This window comes from Hyperoodon ampullatus (genome assembly GCF_949752795.1).
Source record: "Hyperoodon ampullatus genome assembly, chromosome: X".
NCBI lineage: Eukaryota > Metazoa > Chordata > Mammalia > Artiodactyla > Ziphiidae > Hyperoodon > Hyperoodon ampullatus.
In genome coordinates this window covers 56,878,401-56,902,568 of record NC_136913.1, presented here as the reverse complement: position 1 = coordinate 56,902,568, position 24,168 = coordinate 56,878,401, and the positions used below count along the sequence as shown (strand labels likewise).

At 38.3% G+C, this 24,168-nt stretch overlaps 1 protein-coding gene across 2 annotated transcripts in view; it reads left to right on the top strand.

Moving 5' to 3' along the window:
- The window catches only part of OPHN1 (oligophrenin 1), a gene marked incomplete at both ends in the record, with an annotated part of 648,741 nt that overhangs the window by 590,195 nt on the left and 34,378 nt on the right, over window positions 1–24,168 (top strand). For both annotated transcript variants that reach the window (XM_079727359.1, XM_079727358.1), the window contains one exon: window positions 20,269–20,416. In XM_079727359.1, coding sequence (XP_079583485.1) covers window positions 20,269–20,416 — 148 coding nt within the window. The remainder of the gene's footprint in view (window positions 1–20,268; window positions 20,417–24,168) is intronic.

Genomic DNA, 24,168 nt, shown 5'->3' with positions numbered 1-24,168 from the left:
AGCAGAGAAAGGCTTATTGCAGAGCCATGTAAGTAGAAGTTTGGCTCATGCCCCCCAAAACCCCCAAAAAGTATTTGTTGTTATTCTTTACAGCTTTTAGGGGAACTGCCAACTTCAATTTTATCAAAAATTCCATTTCTCAATGCATGACCTCAATCCCTACAAAGTGATTTTGACCAGGATATCAAAAGTGTATTCTGCTGGGTAATTTGAAGAGCAATTAAAGTGCTAGTTATATGTTATTCCTCTGATCCAATAGGAGGTTACTTCTAACCTGTGGTCAGCTTTTGAGTGAAGTTGTTATACCCTTGTAACCTATAAATATGTGTTAAGTGATTGAAGTCCTGACCTTTGTATGATACTAGAGATGTACTCTGATCATGTTTTCCAAACAAAGACATGGTAACCAAGGATCTTTTCTGATTTATGAATTTATTCATATGAAACAACTTAGATGGAGATATAAAAAGAAGTACCAATTTATTATACATTTATCAAATTGTGTGTTTTGAAAAAGAGCAAAATGAAATGTGGATGAGATTGTTCCAGAAATTCTGGACCTTATGTAGGTGTAACCTCATAGGATGGTTTTGGGGATTAAAAGAGATAATATATATGAGAGCTGATGCTGCTTTACAAATATCAGGGATTATATGTTCCTGCCAAGTTGTTCAGTTAATGGGATATGATTTTTCAGTTGACATATATTATAATTTCAGTAATGTGAGTTATTTTTTTTTCCTTTTACACTTTCTCTTTAATAGAAAAGAGCTTAAACAGATTGATTTTGAGTTTCTGTCATTCTCTTCCTTTGGCCTCTCTTTGTAAGAACATCCAGGGTCTGTAAATAAAATTTAAGTGCATCAGAAGTATTGATACTTAAAGTAGTCCATTTCTAAGTCTTTCAAAAAGAGTATTCCAAAAAATTTGAATCATCATCTCTAAATTATTTATTTTCTAAGTTGGTACGTAGGTAAATTATGGAACAAGAAGATCTACCTCTACACTGATCTCTAGACAGTGTCAATGATTCTTAAGTTCTCTCTCTTCCCATCTCACTGAGCAGTATCTATCCAGGGTGCCTGAACCTAAGCTGCTGCCTTGAGACACAGAGGCCATTTGGACTGACAGAGTAAAGTTGACTTCTGTTTTCTGAACATTTTGTTTTGGAGAACTGTGGTGAATTACAGGGGAGGAAAGAGAACAGTTCTGAAGGCAGTTCCTAGCAATTTTGTTTTAAGGACAGTGCTTTATTTTAAAGTTAAGGGGACAAAATGTGAGATAGATCCATTTGAATATTAGGACTATAAAGGGACCCTGAAGACATTCTGGTCGAGACTCTTCATTTTACATAAAGTCCTTTTGTGCATGCTGCAGTAGTGGTAACAAATTTGCATTTCTCTAACTCCATTCCCACTCATCTGCTCTTTGGAACTTCCGTCCGCCACCACCAACCTATCCCCACAGTTCTTCTTGTCTCACTTGTGCTTTGCAAACTCATCTTCTTAGTTATACAATCTGGCATTGGCCATTTCCCTCCTTTATTACTGCTGAGATCATTGTATTGGGGCTAGAAACAAGCAGATCTGCCTCTTAAATTTAGATCTGTATTCAGGGAACATGGAATCAGGCTATGTGCCAGTATGGGGCAATGTACTTTTATCTCATTCAGTCATTATTCTAACTCTGTGAATGATGGATATTATTATTTCCTTTTTTTTTGGATTAGGAAACAGGCACAGAATGTGGTAAGTGACCAAGCTGACACTTAAATCTAGGCCTGTTGGGTTAAGTCTGCACCTCAGGGAATGGGGACCTGTTTTATGTGAGATGTTAAAGACAACAGCAAGTTGCACTTGTCTTTACATCACTGATGTTGACTTAGCTCTTCTAACCTCTCCTGAGTTCCATCGTTATTGACAATCTTTCCCTTCTACCAGGTGGTAAGCTGCTTTTTAATCCTACAAGATCTTGTTTTACTGCCTTAAGTACAGTTTTCTGGGTGAATAATTATTTTCAAAATAATTGGAAAATCTATTATCAATGTATGTGGTGAAAAGGGATTTTATTCTTATCTTTAAAGATGTATGGCTGGAAACCATGGTTGAGGGAACTGAATGGTGCAGTCTTTGATGAAGATGTAGATGGTTAAGGAAAGTTATTCCTATAAATTGGCCAGAGAAAGCTGGTTGTTCTCAATGCAGAGTTTGTGGGAACTCAAATGCTGCCTATGTTCCCAAATGTCCAAATGGGATCTTGTCCAGGAAAAAACAATGTAATGGATCTTGTCCATTACATTGTAGCCATGTAATGGATTTGGGGAGGCAAACAAGAGTCCCTTTTAAGGAACAACTCTGATTTATGTATTTTTCAGACACCCAGTTTAGCAACCCAGAGGAAACAGAAGCTTCTAGTCCTGGTCTATGCCTCTTGTTTTCTCTGAAATGTGACTTCTGTGAATTTTGGGCTGCCACCAGAGGGCAGCAAAGTAATAGATAAATGTTTCCCTCTACCTCTGCTTTCTGGAATGATAGGTAGGTAGATAGATAGATAGATAGATAGATAGATAGAGAATAGGTAGATGATAGATATTTTAAAATATAAGTAAATATAATATAGATTTATACTTAACAGATTTATATTTTATATATTTAAAAATATATATCTATGTATCTATCTACTATGTATCTATCTACATATATACATATAGGTACACACACATGCACGCACACACATGGAGAGAGAGAATCTAATTAAGCCAGGTTTATACGTCAATGCCTTTAAATTCTGAAATGATAGAGTTAAGCTAAAAGTTATTAAAAATAACATTTGTATTAGCCTGTACATGTGAGGATACTTTTAGAGTATATACTATGCAGTTAACTGGGGATTTGACAAGCATTTTGAATGAATCTTCAGAAAATAAATATCTTTAAGTAGTGAATATTAAAAGCAAAGTGTAACCTGAAGAAAAATGTCTTTGTGCAAAGAATTATCAGATTGAGAAATTTCAGATATGTTCATTAGTCATAGTGAATCTTTGAAAACATAGATTTAAGCTTTAAGTTTTCAATTGTAGCTAAATCAAGAAGATCTTCACACACTTCCCAAAAGACTAGTTCTCTTCATTTTGAAGTGAGGTCAGGACCTGTTTGAAGTGAATAAGCATGTCCAAGCCTGATGAGATAGTGTGATAAGTGTAGGATACAGCTGTGAGCTGGGGTTTACCCCTCAATGTTCAGAGAGCTGAAACATTCCCCATGAGTCATCCTTTTGATTCTTGTCAACTTAAGAATTATTCTCAAGACTCAGCAAAAGGCAAGAATACCCTCTCCCATCCTTTTCCTCTTTCTAGCTGGCACTGAAACAAAAATTACAATACAATGAACAATAGTTTATCTAAAAATAGTTAGATAAATGAACAATTTATCTAGAGCTTGCTATGTGCCACAGACTGTGCTAAATGTTTGATGTTCAACATCTTCAACATCTCATTGAATCCTCATAACTTTTATGAGGTATTTCCTCATTTTACTTAGAGGTAACTGAGGTCTAGAGAGATTAGATTTGTTATGGATATCGAAGTCAAGTACACTTTTTTATTGTATTTTTGGAGGCTTCTGATTTGCTTGAGAGAGAGAGAGAATGAGAATGAGAGAATGAATATAGAATCAGAGTTTTTTGAGAATTTTAAAAGCTCTCCAAAATCATATAGCCTGTTCCCCTCAATGGCCAGTGATTTTCTCATACCATATACTTTTGCCTTTGCTATTCTCCTTTGGGTGTTCTGAGTCTCAGCTTTGAACATCAGAGTCTGGATAATACAGTTAAGACTGGGGCCACTGTGCTAGCAGGTCAGGTATGTGTACTTTGAAGTAGACTGAGTTCCTCAGTCTGGTGATACTGCCTATAGGGATTTTGGGAACCAGGAATCAGTGGAGGAGCATTGAGATTGGGTGAACTTTTTCTTTGCTCTGAGATTTTGGGACTGATGGCTGAGTCACTGCTACTTTTTTGGATTAAGACTTTAAAAAATAACCCTGAAAATGTCTAGGCCACCTCTGTAGGTTTTCCAAATATCCCTACAGGTGAGAATATTATAGAAAGAATGGAAAAATAGCTTTGGAAGCAGATGACCCTGAGGTTGAATCCCAGCTCCGTCCTTTGCTAGCCGAGTAGTCTTCAACAAGCCAGTCTACCTCCCTGAGCCTTGTTTCCTTCATTTTAAAAATGGGGCTAATAATTAGGCTTACCTCAGTTGTTGGGAGCATTCAACGAGATAAATATAACAAGTACTTTATACATAGTATTGCCCACCAAATTCTAATGCCTTCCCACCCCTTTATTATATTGACAGGAGATTAACTTTATCTTAGTGGTGACATTCTTCCATAATCCCTGGTATATATTAAGTCTTTGTAGTCAAAGTGATGTTTTCTAGAAGTCCTTAGATCATTGTTAATTCATGGTTCTTAGATGATACAGAACTCTTCACTTCTCCAGCCTGAAATTGTCCTAAATAGGTCTAAAAGGAAAACTCCACTTGAAACCTGTCATTCCACTCTTAGTAGAAAGCATAAATCCATGCCAAGCAGATGGAGGTGTCCTTAGCAGGATCTGACTTCATTCTTTCCTCAGTATCCTCTTCCCAAGGCAACTGGCCAGAGGAATGGACTGACAGAGCATGGATTATAGACATATTAGATATAATCAGTGGGAGTATAAAAGTTTCATAGAGGAGGTACTGTGTTTTAAGGGGATAGGGCACCAGATTGGGGATTAGAATTATTGGGTTCTAGTCTAAGTTCTACCACCTACTAGCTTTGGAGCCTTGGGCAAATCACTTCCTCTCTTTGGACATCAGTTTTCCTTTAAGTATACTGTATGTGTAGGACTAGATGGGATTCTAGAATGTGTCATGTAGAAGAACCTTAAAGTCTACGTGTTGCAGAGACCAAAGATAGGCCTGGTGACAGCGCTCTTTTAAAAATGTTGGCTCTTAGTAACAACAGACATGACATTTTCAAAGTTCTGTGCATACTCTAAGATAACTTGGTGACACACTTGATGTTTAAAGTGGTCTCTGCCAAATGCTAAGAGCTCATTATTTTTGACCCCATCACCACCTTTATTTCTAATGAAGTTCAGAGTATAGTTTTTCTGATATAACCAGACCTCAGAAAGTGCAACACAGCCTCAGCCAGAGTGTAAATGGAGACTCAGTGGAAAGCTGAGATTCATTGGGGCCAAGTCTTATATCTTTGATTTATAGAAAGGCGAGATGCTTTTTGTACAATCTGATATTTGCAGCCCTGAAGATGCATCTGGGGAGAATCTGGATGGTTCCTCAGTTCTGCCAAAATTTCCAAGAGTTTGGATGACTGTGGATCTCATGGCTTTTGGCAATTGAAAAGTGATTGTGTTGTGTTAAATTTCTTCTCTTTTTCACACCTAAAGACTTGACAGAGAAGAAACCGGGAGGAGGTTAATATGTGATCAAACTCAGGCAAGAGTTTCATGAACCGCCTTCCCAGTGAAGGTGATACTTCTCCTGTCTGTGCCTCAAAGCACAACAAATGTTATCATCCAGCTTTAGTCCTCAGGAACCTTCAGAAGAAGGATTTCCAAGAGTTGGATTCCTGACCACCCCAGACAATAGCCAAGGCCCAGCGAGTGAAATAATATCCCTTGGATATTGAGTTCTCTTAGCCCAGGCCTTTAGAATTCAACTCAGCTAATATCGACTCAGGGCTAACCATGTTCCCAGAAAAAAATATCATTGGTTTGCCCCCAGACTCTGCACTGGCTACCCTCTGTGATTTTTCCTGAAGTCACTATCAAAGACCACAAAATTCTACGTGTTCTTAACCAGTCTACAGAAAGCCAAATCAGTCTGCCCTCTTTCTGGAGTTTTGGAAGGTGGGAAAATAAGTTTGGCTTGATACTGTTTCCACCCAAGGAATTACTTTTTAAACTTAAAATATTTCCTTCTATGTTATATAGTGGAAAGAGTGTTAATTTTGAAATCAGACAAATCTGAGTTCATACCATAGCCCTGCCACTTATGCCTTCTCCTGCTACTGCTATCACTTCCCCTTTACAATGATCACATGAGATACAGAGGAGCTAGTTTTGTATCCTGTGCCACCTGGTATTTGGCTCCATCCACCCCTATAAGAAAGCCCCACACATTATGACTGTCCTATTCCTTTAGGATTTGTTTCTTCTATCTTCAGAGGGTATATACTTATTCATTTCTCGGAACATACTTTTCATGGATACTCAAGAAGTCAAAAGAGAATTAAGTAAAACAGACAGAGTTTCTTTTCTTGGGCCTCTCTTAACACCTTTTCATCTCTAAAAGTTTCCCCCTCATTAAAATTGGGTTGTCAAAATTAACTCCAAAGACCTTGGGCCCATGACCTATTCTTCCTCTCTTAAGAGAAACTATAGATATTTTGCCAGGTTTTCATTCCCAAGCCACTAGTTATATCTTAGTTTGTAGTCCTCTTTTCAAAGAATTGATGATACAAATTAAGTTTCATAAATACTAAATTCTTATCACATACCAGGCAAAGTTCTAGGCACTGGGGATACAATTGTAAATAAAACAAAGGCCTTATTTCATGGATCTTATATTCTATCAGGTAGGGACAAATGATAAACAAGTCAATATATTTGTCAGGTGGTGATAAGTGCTCTTCAGAAAAAAACAAGGTAAGGGATGGATATCTTATAGAAGGTGGTGTTAATATGACACTTAGGCAGAAAACTGAATAAAGTAAGGGTATTAGCCATGGTGGATATCTTGGGGAAGAGCAATTCCAAGAATAGTAAACAATGAGTGCAAAGATCATGAGGCAGAAGTGTGCTTGACATGTTGAACAGCAAAGAGGCCAAAGTGGCTAAGGTTGAATGAGCAAGGAGGACATGTTTACTTCATTTCTTTTCCCGAAGGGAATAGCAGTAACACATAGGTTAAAAAGAGATCTGATGTGGGGCATTTGGAGGGCCCACAGAACAGAGAGGGAGGTAAGTGTATTCTTCCTACTATAGTAATGGCCAGTATTTCCACATTAAATCTTGGCTCCAAGGTTTACATCTGTAGGCCAGCTTTGGGGAGGATGTTGGAACCCATTTTGACTGTAGGGTTATCCAGGCCATGTTTTAATTTTAGAAGGACACACAACAGGAAGTATCCCCTCTGTTTTTCTAGTCTTTTCTCATTTAGAGAGACTGTGGTTTTAAGCCTACTGAGCATCTTCTCTGAACACTGCCTATGGGCACATTTGCAGAACTGGTCTCAAAATGTTCTCAACCGATGTCTCAGTCTACCTGGAGGAGACAGAGCCTGTAGAGATGGTACCCTGTTCAGGTGGATTTGGTAGCTCTCATTACAAACCCCCAAAGTTAGTGACCCCTTATCCTTCTTGGGGCCTGGGTAGCTTCTTGAAGATGAGCAGGCTGCAAGGAAGGAGTTTGTCGATGAGAAGCAAATAATTGGTGTAACTAGAGGAGAGAAATAAAATAATTTAATTTGTCAGAGACCTTGAAAAGCTATCACGTCCACAACTTTTGATTTGCATAACACATAACCACTTCATCCCTTATTGCTTTAATCTCAACCTCCCTCTGTCCCCCAATTCCTTCCCCTTCCATCTCTCCTCTCCCTCCCTCTCTCCCTGCTTCTCTCCAAGGAAATGTGAGTTTAAGTCCTTTTTAGGGTTGCACTAGTTACCATTTATAGAATGCTTAATATGTTCCAGACTAAGCTCTTTACATACATCATCTCATTCAATCATCACAACAACCCTATGAGGTAGATGGTATTATTATCACTATTTTGCAACTGAGGTTTTCAAAATGCACACTGAGTCTGAAATTTGAGGCTCATATAGTTTAAGTACTTTGCCCAAGGTTGCATAGGTAGTAAGTGGCAAAGCCTCTACACAGCTGATTCTGACTCAAAGCTAGCTCTTTAATCTCTATTTTATACTCTATTTCCCCAATTCCAGTTGGAGAAGAAGCAAGTGAGAAAAGTCTCTATTGTTTAATAGGCCTTGAGGGGCCTGGCAGCCAAGATCCATCCATTCATTGTAAAAAATATCATTGAGCTGCTTCCTCTTGCCTGGTGTCCTAGTAAGGGCCTAGCTTGTAGAGATGAATGAGACAAAAATCTCTAGTGGCAGGAAGCTCATGATACTGGCAGGGAATTTGGAGCAACTAACACTCAGGGTACAGTGTAATAACTACTGTGATGAAGATGTACATCAGATGCTATGGGAGCAAATGGAAGTGGAACATATCTCTGTCGTGGGAGTCAGCTAAGGCTGCACACAGTGTTAAGGAATGAGTTGAGACCCCAAAGTTAAAAGGGAATGAATTAATTAAGGTACAGGCTAACTTCCTGTAACAAAGAACACAGCAAATTCAGTGGCTTAAATAAGAGAGAAGTTCATTTTGCTTTCATGTAAAAGTCCAGAGGTGAACAGTCGAAAATCGGTGGAGTAGCTCTGCTGTCCTTACCACTTGGCCTTAATGTTTGGGCCCTACATACCTGTTCCATTGGTCTTCATCAAAGAGAAGGGGAAAAGAGACAATGGAATGCAGACAATTTCTTTATAAAAACATGATCCAGAAGTTTGCATACATCACTTCCACTTATATTTTATTGTTTAAAACTAAAGCGCATGGCCTTACCTAGCTACAAGGGAAGCTGGGAAATGTAGATTTGGGCATTCAGCTAAAACTCAGTGAGTTCTATTATTAAAAAGAAGAAGGGCAAATGGATACCATAGTATAGGGTGAAGGTAGGAATAAATGGAAGATGAGACTGGAGACTGTAGGCAGTGGCCAGATTATAGAGCACCTTGTGTACTAACTACAGAGTTTGGACATTGTCTGAACAATATTGTGGAGTCACTAAAATATTATAAGCAGGTGAGTAAGACAATTATATTTTGAGTTTAGTTATTGATACTTTGGTAGACAGGTTAAAGAAAAGAGTGACATGAGGCACAGAGAACAGTTAGAAGACCACTGTAGTAATATTAGAGAGACATAATGAGACTCTGAACTGAGGCAGTGGCAGGGAACAGAGAGGACAAATTAGAGAGATATTAAGGAAGTATAATTGATGGAACTTATTGATTTAATGGATATGGGATGTGAGAGAGAGGGAGGATGCTAGGGTAATAATGCCCAGATTTCTGGCTTGGACATTAGCATTATTTTAAGAAATAAACAGTTACAAGAAAAGAGTTAAATATGTTTAATTTTAGAAATGTTGAGGTTGAGATACGTCTGGGATATCCAGATGGCAGTATTGAGTAGGCAATTATATATGTATAGAAACTATTAGAGAAAACTGATAGTGTAAGCCATGAGAGTACATGAAATTGTTGAGAGAGAGAATGAGTCTAGATTAGTGAGATCATTAGAGGACTGAGAATACAATACTGGAGAAGATCAACATTTAGGAAGAGCCAGTAAAAGAGTCTGGGCAGTGTTCAGAGATGTAGAAATATAGTTATTCAGAAAGGTAAACAAGGATAAAGAAGATGTGGTACATATATACAATGGAATATTACTCAGCCATAAAAAGAAATGAAATTGAGTTATTTGTAGCGAGGTGGATGGAACTAGAGACTGTCATACAGAGTGAAGTAAGTCAGAAAGAGAAAAACAAATACCATATGCTAACACATATATATGGAATCTAAAAAAAAAAAGGTTCTAAAGAACCTAGGGGCAGGACAGGAATAAAGACACAGACATGAAGAATGGACTTGAGGACACAGGGAGGGGGAAGGGTAAGCTGGGACGAAGTGAGAGAGTGGCATGGACATATATACACTACCAAATGTAAAATAGATAGCTAGTGGGAAGCAGCCACATAGTACAGGGAGATCAACTTGTTGCTTTGTGTCCACCTAGAGGGGTGGGATAGGGAGGGTGGGAGGGAGATGCAAGAGGGAGGAGATATGGGGATGTATGTATATGTATAGCTGATTCACTTTGTTATACAGCAGAAATTAACACACCCTTGTAAAGCAATTATACTCCAATAAAGATGTTTTAAAAATAAATAAATAAAAAGAAAATCACCCAGTTAGTTCTCCCTTCTCACCTGGAAGAAGGGAGAACTGACTAACACAATTTAACACATCATTTTATTCAGATATGATTTAGACACAGCATGAACATTAGCTCAAAAATTTTATTATTCCTGTATTTTTTCCAAATGACAAGTATTTAAAAATAAAATCACTCAGTTCTCCCTTAAAAAAAAAGAAAGGTAAACAATAAAGCATTCTTAGATCAGGAATGTCAGCTTGTATCAAGTGCTGCAGCAAAGTAAAAATAAGGATTGAAAAATGCCCATAGATTTGGGAATTAGGAGGTTAGTGGTGATTGTTACAAAAGCAGTTACAGAAGAACAATGTGGACAGAGACCAGGTTGAACAGCAAATGAGATACAAAGAAGTGAAGGCTGGGGGATTGTGGAATAACATCAACAACATGGCAGTGTAGGAATTTCTAGCACAGCTCCCCTTCGCAAAATAACAATTTGAACAACTATCTTCACACAAAAATATCTTCACAATAGCTAAGGAATCCAGGTGAGGGATTACAATACCTGGTGAAGCACAGAAATAAGAAAAACAATGAGGAAGAAAGATAGAGTCACCTGTCTTTCACCCTTCTCCCAAGCTCCAGCAGCCCATTGTGGAGAGACACACTCCTCATGGGAGAGGAGAGTGAAGTGAGCATCTGATTTCACTGTTAACCCCAGTGCTGGCTGGCCCCAGCATCAGACCTACTACTGCAGACTTAGGTGTCTCCCATGGCCCCAGGCTTCCAGTGGGCTCCTGAAAACCCAGGACCCTAGCCCACCCAGTTATCCACCAGCTTCTGTGGCCCCAGGCAGTTCCCACAGTCTCAGACAGCTCTTGTAGCACCAGGCTCCCAGCAGGTTCCTGCAAACCCAAGCTCCCCAAACACCCAACATTACCCAGCACCTATATCCCCAGGCAGCTCCCGAGGCATGAGGCAACAAGTGGGCTCCCACAAACCCAGGCTCCTGGACCACCCCATTGTCAGCCAGCTCTGATGTCACCAGGCTACTGGTGAGTTCCTATGAATGCGGTTTCCTGGTCCATTCCAGAATGGGTCAGCCCCCATAGACCTAGCCTCTAGACCAGCTCACATAGACCAAGGCTCCCAACCTATCTCAATGCCAGGATTGCCCCTATGGCTCAGGGTCAGGCAGGCTCCTGTCGACACAGGCTTCTGTCCCACCTCAGTGCCAGGCAAGCACCTGTGGCCTCAGCTTATAGCCTGGCTCCCAGAGAACCAGACTCCTGGCCTGAACTAGCAACAGGCTGACCTCCATAGACTTAATCTCCAGGCTGGCCCTTGAGACCCCAGATTACAGGCCACCTTCTATGGCGCTAGGCTCCAGGTTTGCCCAAAGGGCAGGCCAGCCCCCATCGCCCTAGGTTTTAGCCCAGTCCCTATGAAATCAGCCTCCTGGCCCATCTGGCACCAGAATAGTCCCCATGGACCCAGATGGTAGCCCCCCCCCCAGTGATCCCATGAGCCTGGTCAGCCCCCATGGACCCAGATCCAGATTCATCCACATGAACCCAGATCACAGGCCCATCACTGCAGACTCAAGTGTCAGACCTACCTCAGTAAATCCAAGCCCCACATCCATACCCTTGGATCCAAACACCAGGCCTGCCTGCCTGCTGATCAAGGTGCCAGACCTGCCTGCCCAAGAACTCAAGCAGTAAGTCTCCTGCTGGACACCACCATATGGCCCACCCGGAATCTCAGGATGAGAATGTGGAGAAAAGAGAACCCTTGTACATTGTTGGTGGGAATGTAAACTGGTGCAGCCAATATAGAAGGCAGTATGGATGTTTCTTATAAAACTAAAAATAGGACTACCATATGATCCAGCAATTCCACTCCTGGGTATATATCTGAAGAAAATGAAAACATTAATTTGAAAAGATACGTGCACCCCAATGTTCTTCACAGCATTATTTACAATAACCAAGATATGGAAGCAAACTAAGTGTCCATCAATAGGTGAATGAATAAAGTGGCTGTATATATATATATACACACAATGGACTATTAGCCATAAAAACGACTGAAAATTTGCCATTTGCAACAACATGGATAGATTTAGAGGGTATTATGCTAAGTGAAATAAGTCAGACAAAGACAAATGGTGTATGTTATCACTTATATGTGGAATCTAAAAAATAAAACAATTGAATAAAATATAACAAAACAGAAACACTCACAGATATAGAGAACAAACTAATGGTTATCAGTGGGGTGAGGGAAACGGGGAGGAGCAATATAGGGGTAGGTGATTAAGAGGCAAAATGGGGCAAAATTTTTCTGTGTACTGTACTCAGTGCCCTATGTATGTATACTATATATAAAATAAATAAGCTACAAGGATATATTGTATAGCACATGGAATATAGCCAATATTTTATAATAACTTTAAATGGAATATAATATGTAAAAATACTGAATCACTATGTTGTATACCTGAAAATAATATAATATTGTAAATCAATTATACTTTCATTAAAAAAAAAAGAAATTCAATGGACTATACGAAAACAAGATAAACAAGTAAACAAAATTAGGAAAGCAATGCATGAACAAAATGAGAAGTTCAACAAATGAACAGAAACCATTTAAAAAAAAAAAACAGAAATCCTAGAGTTCAAAATCTGTGATTGGACTGAAGAATTCAATAGAGAGCTTCAGTATCACACTCTACCAAATAGAAGAAAGAATTAGTGAATTAGAAGAGTCATTTGAGATCATCCATTCAGAGGAGCAAAAAGAAAAGAGAATGAAAAAGAGTGGAGAGAGTCTATGTGAATTATGGGGTCCATTAAAAGAAAGAATCTATGCATTATTGGAGTCCCAGAAGTCCGAGAAGGAGAAGAATGGGAGAAAGCTTATTTAAAGGAATAATGGCTGAGAACTTCTTAAATCTAGGGATACACTTATGAAGCTAACTATCTCATAATGTCAACCCAAAACAGTCTTCTCCAAGACACATTATGATGAAACAGTCTAAAATCAAAGACAGAAAATTTTAAAAGCAGCCAGAGGGGAAAAAAACCCCTCACATATGAAGGAACCATTATAAGGCTATCAGTAGATTCCTCAGCAGACAACTTGCAGGTCAGGAGAGAGTTGGATGATATATGCAAAATGCTGAAAAAAAAACCAAACCTTCCAACCATGAATATTTTACATGGCAAAGTCATCTTTCAGGAATGAAGGAGAGATAAAGACTTTACCAAACAAACAAAAGCTGAGGGAGTTTATCAACACTAGACCTGCCTTTCAAGAATACTGAAAGGAGTTCTTCAAGCTGAATTGAAAGGACACTAATTAGTAAAGCAAAAATATATAAAAAATATAAAACCTACTGGCAGAGGTAAGTATATAGTGAAATACAGAATACTCTAATACTGCGATATAATGGTGTGTTAATTATGTAACTCTAATATAAACTCATTCTTCTCAAGTGCACATGGAACTTTCTCTAGGATAGATAATAAGTTAGGTCATAAAATAAATGTAAGCAAATGTAAGAAGATTGAAATTGTACCTAGTATTTTTCTGATCACAATGACATGAAACTAGAAATCAATTACAGGAAGAAAACTGGAAAATTTACAAATATGTGGGAAACAACACACTTCTGAACAACCAATGGGTCAAGCAAGAAACCAAAAGGGAGGTCAAAAACTATCTTGAAAGACAAGACAATAGAAAAACAACCAATCAAAACTTATGGGATGCAGAAAAGGCAGTTCTAAGAGGGGAATTTTACAGTGATAAACATTTACATTAGACAAAGATCACAAATAAACGTTCTAATTTAATACCTCAAGAAACTGCAAAAAGAACAAACTCAGCCCAAGGTTTGCAGAAGGAAGGATTTAAAAAAATCAGAGCAGAAATAAGTGAAATAAAGACCAGATAAACAATAGAAAGATAAATGAAACTAAGTTGAGTTTTTAAAAAGATAAATAAAACTGAAAACCTTTAGCTGGACTAATAAATAGAGAAGATGCAAATGTATAAAATCAGAAATGAAAAGGGATACACGGCAGAAATACAAAGGATAATAGACTACTATGAATAATCATATGTCAACAAATTGGAAAACCTAGAAAAATGGATAAATTCCTAGAAATATACAAGCTACCAAGACTGAACATGAAGAAATAGAAAATCTGAACAGACTAATAGTGAGTGAGGAGATTGAATCAGTATTCAGGAGTCTGCCAAAAAAGAAAAGCTCAGGTCCAGATTGTTTCATTGGTGAATTCTACCAAACATTAAAATAAGAATTAATGCCAATTATTCTCAATTCAAAAAATTTGAAAGGAAAGGAACACTCCCAAACTCATTTTATGAGGCCAACATTACCCTGATGCCAAAGCCAGATAAGGACTCAAAAAAAAAAAAAAAAAGGAAGAGGAGGAGGAAAGAAAGAAAACTATAAGCCATAGGCCAATATACCTGATGAATATAGAAGCATAAATTCTCCACAAAATACTAGCATACTTAATTGAACAGCACTTTAAAAGAGTCATAGACTATAATCAAGTGGAATTTACCCCTGGGATGCAAGGATGTTTCAACATATGCAAATCCAAAAATGTGATACATTAATAGAATGGAAAATAAAAATCTCAATATATGCAGAAAATGCATTTGTCAAAATTCAGCATCCTTTCATGACAAACACTCTCAGCAAATTGGTTATGGAAAGAACAAACTTCAACATTACCAAGACCATATAGGAAAACCCCACAGCTAACATCATACTCGATGGCCAAAGGTGGACAGCTGTCCTTCTAAGATCAGGAACAAGATAAGGATGCTCATTGTGACCACTCCTATTCAACACAGTACTGGAATCCTAGCCAGAGCAATTGAGCAAGAAACAGAAATAAAACACATCAAAATTAGAAAGGGCTATGAATTTCTGATAATTCTTTATTGGATGCAAGACATTGTTAATTTTACCTTCTTGTATGATGGCCATTTTTTATTGCTATAAATAATGTTCTTGAGCTTGTTTCTGGGGTGCAGGTAAGTTACCCAAGAACAGCTTGATGCTTTCAAGTATTTCCCTTAGGCTTTTTTAGGCAGAAAATGAGTAGGATTTAGTGTAGGGTTAATTTTTCTTCATTAATGGGGCAAAATTTTTCTGTGTACTGTACTCAGTGCCCTATGAATAATTTAATAATCCACTGTGGCTGGTGAGAACAGGAATTCTTCCAGCCACTGTGTGATCTTAGGTAATTGCTTCCTCTAATTCTTTCATGTGATTCTTGCCTCACACATAGGTATTGATTAGTAGGCAGCTAAATTCGTTTTTTTTTAACATCTTTATTGGAGGATAATTGCTTTACAATGGTGTGTTAGTTTCTGCTTTAGAACAAAGTGAATCAGCTATACATATACATACATCACCATATCTCCTCCCTCTTGTGTCATCCTCCCACCCTCCCTATCCCACCCCTCTAAGTGGTCACAAAGCACCGAGCTGATCTCCCTGTCCTGTGCAGCTGCTTCCCACTAACAATCTATTTTACATTTGGTAGTGTATATAAGTCCATGCCACTCTCTAACTTCGTCCCAGGTTACGCTTCCCCCTCCCCATGTCCTCAAATCCATTCTCTACATCTGAATCTTTATTCCTGTCCTGCCCCTAGGTTCTTCAGAATTTTATTTTTTTAGATTCCATATATATGTGTTAGCATATGGTATTTGTTTTTCTCTTTCTGACTTACTTCACTCTGTATGACAGACTCTAGGTGCATCCACCTCACTACAAATAACTCAATTTCATTTCTTTTTAAGACTGAGGAATATTCCATTGTATATATGTGCCACTTCTTCTTTATCCATTCACCTGTTGATGGACACTTAGGTTGCTTCCATGTCCTGGCTATTGTAAATAGAGCTGCAATGAACATTGTGGTACATGACTCTTTTTTTTTTTCTTTTTGCGGTACGTGGGCCTCTCACTGCCGTGACCTCTCCCATTGCGGAGCACAGGCTCTGGAGGTGAAGGCCCAGCAGCCACGGCCCACGGGCCCAGCCGCTTCATGGCACGAGGGATCCTCCCAGACCGGGCACGAACCCACGCCCCATGCATCGGCAGGCGGACTCCCAACCACTGCGCCACCAGGGAAGCCCGATGACTCTTTTTGAATTATGGTTTTCTCAGGGTATAATATGCCCAGTAGTGTGTTTGCTGGGTCATAAGGTAGTTCTATTTTAAGTTTTTTAAGGAACCTCCATACTGTTCTCCATAGTGGCTGTATCAATTTACATTCCCACCAACAGTGCAGAGGGTTCCATTTTCTCCACACCCTCTCCAGCATTTATTGTTTATAGATTGTTTGATGATGGCCATTCTGACTGGTGTGAGGTGATACCTCATTGTAGTTTTGATTTGCATTTCACTAATGATTAACGATGTTGAGCATCCTTTCATGTGTTTCTTGGCAATCTGTATATCTTCTTTGGAGAAATGTCTATTTAGGTCTTCTGCCCATTTTTAGATTGGGTTGTTTGTTTTTTTGATATTGAGCTGCATGAGCTGCTTGTATATTTTGGAGATTAATACTCTGTCAGTTGCTTTGTTTGCAAATATTTTCTCCCATTCTGAGGGTTGTCTTTTCATCATTTTTATGGTTTCCTTTGCTGTGCAAAAGCTTTTAAGTTTCATTAGGTCCCATTTGTTTATTTTTGTTTTTATTTCCATTTCTCTAGGCGGTGGGTCAAAAAAGATCTTGCTGTGATTTATGTCAAAGAGTGTTCTGCCTATATTTTCCTCTAAGAGTTTTAGAGTGTCTGGCCTTACGTTTAGGTGTTTAGTCCATTTTGAGTTTATTTTTGTGTATGGTGTTCTAATTTCATTCTTCTGCATGTAGCTGTCCAGTTTTCCCAGCACCACTTACTGAAGAGGGTGTCTTTTCTCCATTGTATATTCTTGCCTCCTTTATCAAAAATAAGGTGACCATAGGTACGTGGGTTTATCTCTGGGCTTTCTATCCTGTTCCATTGATCTATATTTCTGTTTTTGTGCCAGTACTCTATTGTCTTGATTACTGTAGCTTTGTATTGTAGTCTGAAGTCCGGGAGCCTGATTCCTCCAGCTCCGTTTTTCTTTCTCAAGATTGCTTTGGCTATTGTGTTTCCATACAAATTGTTAATTTTTTTGTTCTAGTTCTGTAAAAAATGCCATTGGTATTTTGATAGGGATTGCATTGAATCTCTAGATTGCTTTGGATAGTGTAGTCATTTTCACAATGTTGATTCTTCCAGTCCAAGAACATGGAATATCTCTCCATCTGTTTTATCATCTTTAATTTCTTTCATCAATGTCTTATAGTTTTCTGGATACAGGTCTTTTGTCTCCATAGGTAGGTTTATTCCTACCTAGGTATTTTATTCTTTTTGTTGCAGTGGTTAATGGGAGTGTTTCCTTAATTTCTATTTCAGATTTTTCATCATTAGTATATAGGAATGCAAGAGATTTCTGTGCATTAATTTTGTATGCTGCTACTTTACCAAATTCATTGATTAGCTCTAGTAGTTTCTGGTGGCATCTTTAGGATTCTCTATGTATAGTGTCATGTCATCTGCAAACTGTGACGGCTTTACATCTTCTTTTCTGATTTGGATTCCTTTTATTTCTTTTTCTTCTCTGATTGCTGTGGCTAAAACTTCCAAAACTATTTTGAATAATAGTGGTGAGAGTGGGCAACGTTGTCTTGTTCTTGATCTTAGCGGAAGTGTTTTCAGTTTTTCACCATTGAGGGCGATGTTGGCTGTGGTTTTGTCATATATGGCCTTTATTATGTTGAGGTAAGTTCTCTCTATGCCTACTTTTTGGAGGGTTTTTATCATAAATGGGTGTTGCATTTTGTTGAAAGCTTTTTCTGCATCTTTTGAGATGATCATATTGTTTTTCTCCTTCAATTTGCTAGTATGGTTTATCACATTGATTGATTTTATGCAGCTAAATTCTTAAAGCGTAGCCCTGTAAGTCTTCAGAGCTCTCTGTGCAGGTATCTACTTTCTGGTACCCCGCTCTGAAAACTCTCTCTTCCTTGTCCTCCTCATACTTGCAACACAGTGTCTTCAGCTAATGGAGACTGCTGGGCTGCTCTGGGTTCTTCTTCCTGTATTATTGCCCAAAGAATCTTTCCAGGCTCTAACATGGAACAATCATGGGGCTCACCTCACCTCATTTGCTTTTCCTGTTCCTCATGGATCACTGTCCTTAATTGCCAGATTTCAAATGCCTTCAGAATCATTGTTACATTTTTTCTAGTTTTTTAATTGTTTCATGCTGAAGATGTAAATCTAATTTCTTTTGCCGTATTTTGGCTTGAAGAGAAAGTAGCTGTTATGGTCTTTTCAGAGGATAATTTGGCCTTTTATACCAGAATTTTAAATGTGTTTGTTTTCTGGCCCAGCAATTCTAGTCACTCTTCTAGTTGCTGGAGTTACAGCAGTGAACACGATGATATATTTCAGTATAGTATACAATCGAGTGGAGAGACAGACAACAAAAAACTAAATAAATATAGAATACAATATACTATGTTAGAAAGCGATAAGAAAACATGTTAAATATGGACGGGGGTTAGGAAGCACTTGGTAGAGGGAAGCATGTCAAAATGCTGATACATTTGCCTGGAAAGACTCACTGAGAGGGGTATATTTGATCGTTAATCCTACTGGAATCAAGAGTGCAAGCTATATGGATATCTGGAGGAAGAGCACTCCAGGTAGAAAAAACACTCAGTGCAAAGTCCCTGGTGTGTTTGATAAATAGCAAGGAATATTTGTAATAGCTACTATAGTGCCTAAGCAGGTGCTCACAAAATGGTAGCTATTTAGCATATTATTACTAATGGTGTTGGAACCAGAAATATGACCTAAATATATATGACCCCAAAGCTCATCTGCTTGCTACTATGTCATATTCTCTTTTCCATATACCGTGAGACATTGAGACATATACTGCCTTATGATTCTTCTTACCTTGTTCTCTATCATTGTGCAGCTTTTACACAGGCTTGCCTTGTGTTCCCATTCATGTAAGTTTGGTGACTGTGCAATCTATGTTGACTCTTGCCTGATAGAATATTGGGCTGTGACATTTCTCTTTGCACTAATCATTGGGGTTGATTTCATTATTGCAATGGACACTGGTACCCTTCCTCCATCACCACATATGTGTGTCTTCCCCAAATATTTTCACTCTGCCCAAAAGGTCATTGTCCCCAGGGACAGGAAGATCTTAAGTACATATGAGACATTATATACAAATTCTAATCACAGCTCCTCCCTCACTTATCCAGCACTTTTTATATCTTCCAAGGCACTTTATTTTTGCCCTGTCTTTTTTGAATAAGTAATGCATACATGGTATGAAATTTTTAAATATCAAAGTGATATAGGGGTGAAAAATAAGTTTCCTCCATCCTTCCCTTAGCCACTCATTAGTCCTGTCTTGGGACAAACAATGCAACCAGGTGTTTTTTGTTTTTGTTTTTGGTGGGGGGTATCTTTTCAGAAATATTGAATGCATGTGGGTGTTTTTTATCATTCTTCACACCCCACCCCTACCCATACAATGTACCTTGACTATCCTTTTCACTTGATTCTCACTCACCACACCCTGTGATAGGTGGTGTTCCCCCCAATTTACAGATGAGAAAGCTAAGGCTCAGAGATGTGAGATGACCTTTATATGGGTTTTGTTGGCGGAAATAGTGACTTTTTTACAGTTTCCCAAGCAGTAAGTGGGAAATCCAGGACTGATGTTGCAGGTTTTTTAAAGTAATGGTCTAATTTGTTTTATTCAATGATCCATGTATTGGGCAGCATCCCATCTAATAAATAGAAGGGTGCTCTCCTGATGTTGCAGTTTTTGTCTGCATTCTTTCCTCCACACTGAGAAGTACCAGGTCCTGCACCTCAAATGTGATAGGAGATCTCTAAACACTTGCTGGTAGCTAGAGTGATTAAGAAAATCCCCACAATTCCTTTAACCATATTAGAATTGCTATGGCAGAATTTAGGTGTAATGCTGATGGGCATCAACTGGTAGTTAGCATTAGGGATATAAAAAGTTGATCTTTCTAATTATTTTCTGGAAATATTCCCCCTCTACAGATTTATTCAGGTCCACCTGAGGAAAGTACTGCACCTCCAGTTCCTCCACCTCGAGTGACAGCAAGAAGGCACAAACCAATCACAATTTCGAAGCGCTTGCTGAGGGAAAGGACAGTTTTCTATACTTCTTCCCTGGATGAAAGTGAAGGTCAGTACTGAAGTTTACCCTTAGCTTCTTAATAGTGATTGGAGACAAAGAGGCTATTGAAAGGAAGACATGGAGGCATAACCATCTTTTCTGAAAAGTTAGACGTTTTCTGGGCCCTGGGCCAGGCAAGCCAAGGTTTGTAAAATTTGTACTCAGAGAGTGAATTATTCTTTTGGCAGTGGATAGGACAGAGATGAACCTGTAAAATCAGCTACCATTTTCCCTTAGCAGACCAGTGAAGGATACAAGGTGTTCTTAGATCTGTACCTCAGTACATTGAGATGGGTGAGCAATGTGTTTTCTGAATGTTCTGAGATTTTAAATACAAATAGAGAACTGATGGCTGAATAGGAGTTTCTAGTGCTTGTCCCTTCACAGTAATATGAATTCAAACAACCATCCATGCATGAAAACACCTTCATGAAAGCTATGGAATCCAGATGAGAGGTCAGAGCACCTGGGTTGAGTACAGAAATAAGAAAAGGTACAATGCAGATGCTAGAAAGGAGATTTTCATATTACCCATGTCACCTTTTCCCCAAGCTCACACAGTGTAGTTCAGGGAGAAATCCCCTCCACATGGAGGAAGGAGAGTGAGATGAGCACCCAACTTTACCTTGGACCCCAGCAACAGACCCACCCCAGTAAACCCCAGCACCAACCCATCTCCCATTTTTCCAGACTCCAGGCCAGCCTCCACCAACCCATGCTCCAGACCTGCCCCAGCACTAGGCCATTCTCTGCAGCCCCAGGCTCCAGGCCTGCCCCTGAAGACCCAGAATCCAGGCCCATTACATGCCAAGCTGGCCCCTGTGGCTCTAGTCTCCAGGATGTAACCACAGCTCAGCGTCCAGTCCAGCCTCCTGTGGATCCAGCCTCCAGGTCTGCCTCAGTGCCAGGCTACCCCGTGGACCCAGGCTTCAAGCTCTCCCCTGTAGATCCAGGATGAAATCTTGCCCATCTACTGACCGATGTACCAGACCAACCTACCCAAGGATTCCAGCAGCAAGCCCACTTCTGGAGCCTGCCAGGTGGCCTAACCAGAATCTCTGGTTGTGCTGCCTGATCAAAGGCTTTCCTTGCCAAAGCCAGGAAGATGTGCCTGCTTCTTCAAATAGGTAAACACCCACTCAAGGCCACAAGGATCAGGAATAATCATGGAAACTTAACACCACCAAAGGAACAAAATAAAGCACGATGAACTGATCCTAATGAAATGGAGATCTATGAACTGTCTGAAAAGGAATTCCAAATAATCATCTTAAAGAAGCTCAGTGAGCTACAAGAGAACTCAGACAACTAAACAAAATCAGGAAAATAATACATGAGAAGTTCAAGAAAGTTATAGAAATCATAAAAAAAGAGAACCAAAAAGAAATTCTGGAGCTTAACACAATGAGTGCATTGAAAAATTCAGTAGAGAGCTTCAACATCAAACTCAAACAAGCAGAAGAAAGAATCAGTGCAGTCAGACAGGTCACTTAAAATTATCCAGTCAGAGGAACAGAAAGAAAAAAGATTGTAAAAGTGAAGAAAACCTAAGAGACATATGGGACACCGTATACAAACCAATATACACATATGGGAGTCTCAGAAGGAGCACAGAAAGAGAAAGGGGCACAAAGCTTATTTAAAGAAATAATGACAGAAAAATTCCTAAATCTGGAGAAGGAAATGAACATCTGGAAACATGAAGCCCAAAGAAACCCAAATAAGTTAAACATAAAGAGACTTTAACCAAGACACATTGTTATAAAATTCTCAAAATTCCAAGACAAAGAGAATTTTGAATGCAGCAAGAAAAAAGCAAATTGTCAAATAAAAGGAAACCCCCATAATACTGTGAGCAGATTTCCCAGCAGAAACCTTGCAGGCCAGGAGAGAATGGGTTGATATATTCAAAATACTGAAAGGAAAAAAACTGCCAACCAGGAATACTATACTGGGCAAAGCAGTCCTTCAGAAATGAAGGAGAGATAAAACGAAGGAGTTGACTACCACTAGACTTGGTTTAAAATAAATGTTAAAAGATATCATACTAAGTGATGTAAGCCAGAGAGTGAAAGACAAATATCATATGAAATCACTTATATGTGGCATCTAACAAAAAACGATACAAATGAATCTATATACAAAACTGAAATAGACCCACAGACATAGAAAACAAACTTATGGTTACCAAAGGGGAAAGTGGGTGAGGGATAAATTGGGAGGTCGGAATTAACACATATACACTACTATATATAAAATACATAGCCAATAAGGACCTACTGTATAACACAGGGAAATATACTCAATATTTTTAATAATAACCTATAAGGGAAAAGGATCTGAAAAAGAGTATATATATATATATATATATATATATATATATATATATATATATATATATAACTGAATCACTGTACTGTATATATAACTGAATCACTGTGCTGTACTCTTGAAAATAACAGGACATTGTAAATCAACTGTACTTCAATTAAATAAATAAATAAGACATGCTAAAAGAGGGTATTCAAGTTGAAATAAATGGACAGTAACAACATGAAAACATATGAAAGTATAAAACAAATTGGTAAACATATTATAGCCCAATTCAGAATATTCTAATACTGTAATAGTGATGTGTAAACCACTTGTAATTCTAGTATGAAAGTGAAAATACAAAAGTATTAAAAATAACTATAGCTACAATAATTTGTTAATGGATACACAATCTAAACAGTTATAAATGATGACATCAATAACATAAAATGTAGGGGTAGGAGTCGTTAAAATGTAGAGTTATTATATGTAGTCAATGTTACTTTGTTAGCTTTAAACAGACTGCTATAACTATGTTTTATGTAAACTTCATGATAAAAGACCCCAAGGCAATCTTGAGAAAGAAGAGCAAAGTTGAAGGCTTTATGATTTCAAAATATACTACAAAGCAATAGTAACCGAAAGAGTATAGCACTGGCATAAAAACAGACATATAGACAAATGAAACAGAATAATGAGCCAAGAAAAAGTACACACATTTATAATCAATTGACCTTTGATAAAGGTGTCAAGATTACACAATGGGAAAGTATAGTCTTTTCAGTACCTGGTGTTGGGAAAAATGGATATCCACATGCAGAGAAATTGGATCCTTATCTCACACAATGTACAAAGATCAACTCAAAATGGATTAAAGACATAAATGTAAGACCTATAGCTGTAAAACTACAAGAAGAAAATGTGGGGGGAAAGCTACTTGGCATTGTCTGGTCTGGGAAGTGATTTTTTTGGATATGACCCCAAAAGTATAGGCAACAAAAGCAGAATGGACAAATGTGATTGCATCATGCTAAACAGCTTCTGCACAGCAAAGGAAACAATCAAGAAAGTGAGGAGACAACCTACAGAATAGGAGAAGATATTTGCAAATCATATGTCTGATAAGGGGTTAATATTCCAAAATACATAAGGAACTCGTACTACTCAATAATAAGAAAAGAAATAACCCAATTTTTAAAGGTCAAAGGACCTAAATAGACATTTCTCAGAACAAGACAAATAAATGTCCAACAGGTACATGGAAAGTTACTCAACATCATTGATCATCAGGGAAATGCAAATCAAAACCACAAGATATCCTCTCACACCTATTATATTTATTACAAAAAACTGACAAAAGATAACAAGTGTTGACAACAATGTGGAGAAAAGGGAACTCTTGTACACTGTTGGTGGTAATGTAAATTAGTACAGTCATTATGGAAAGC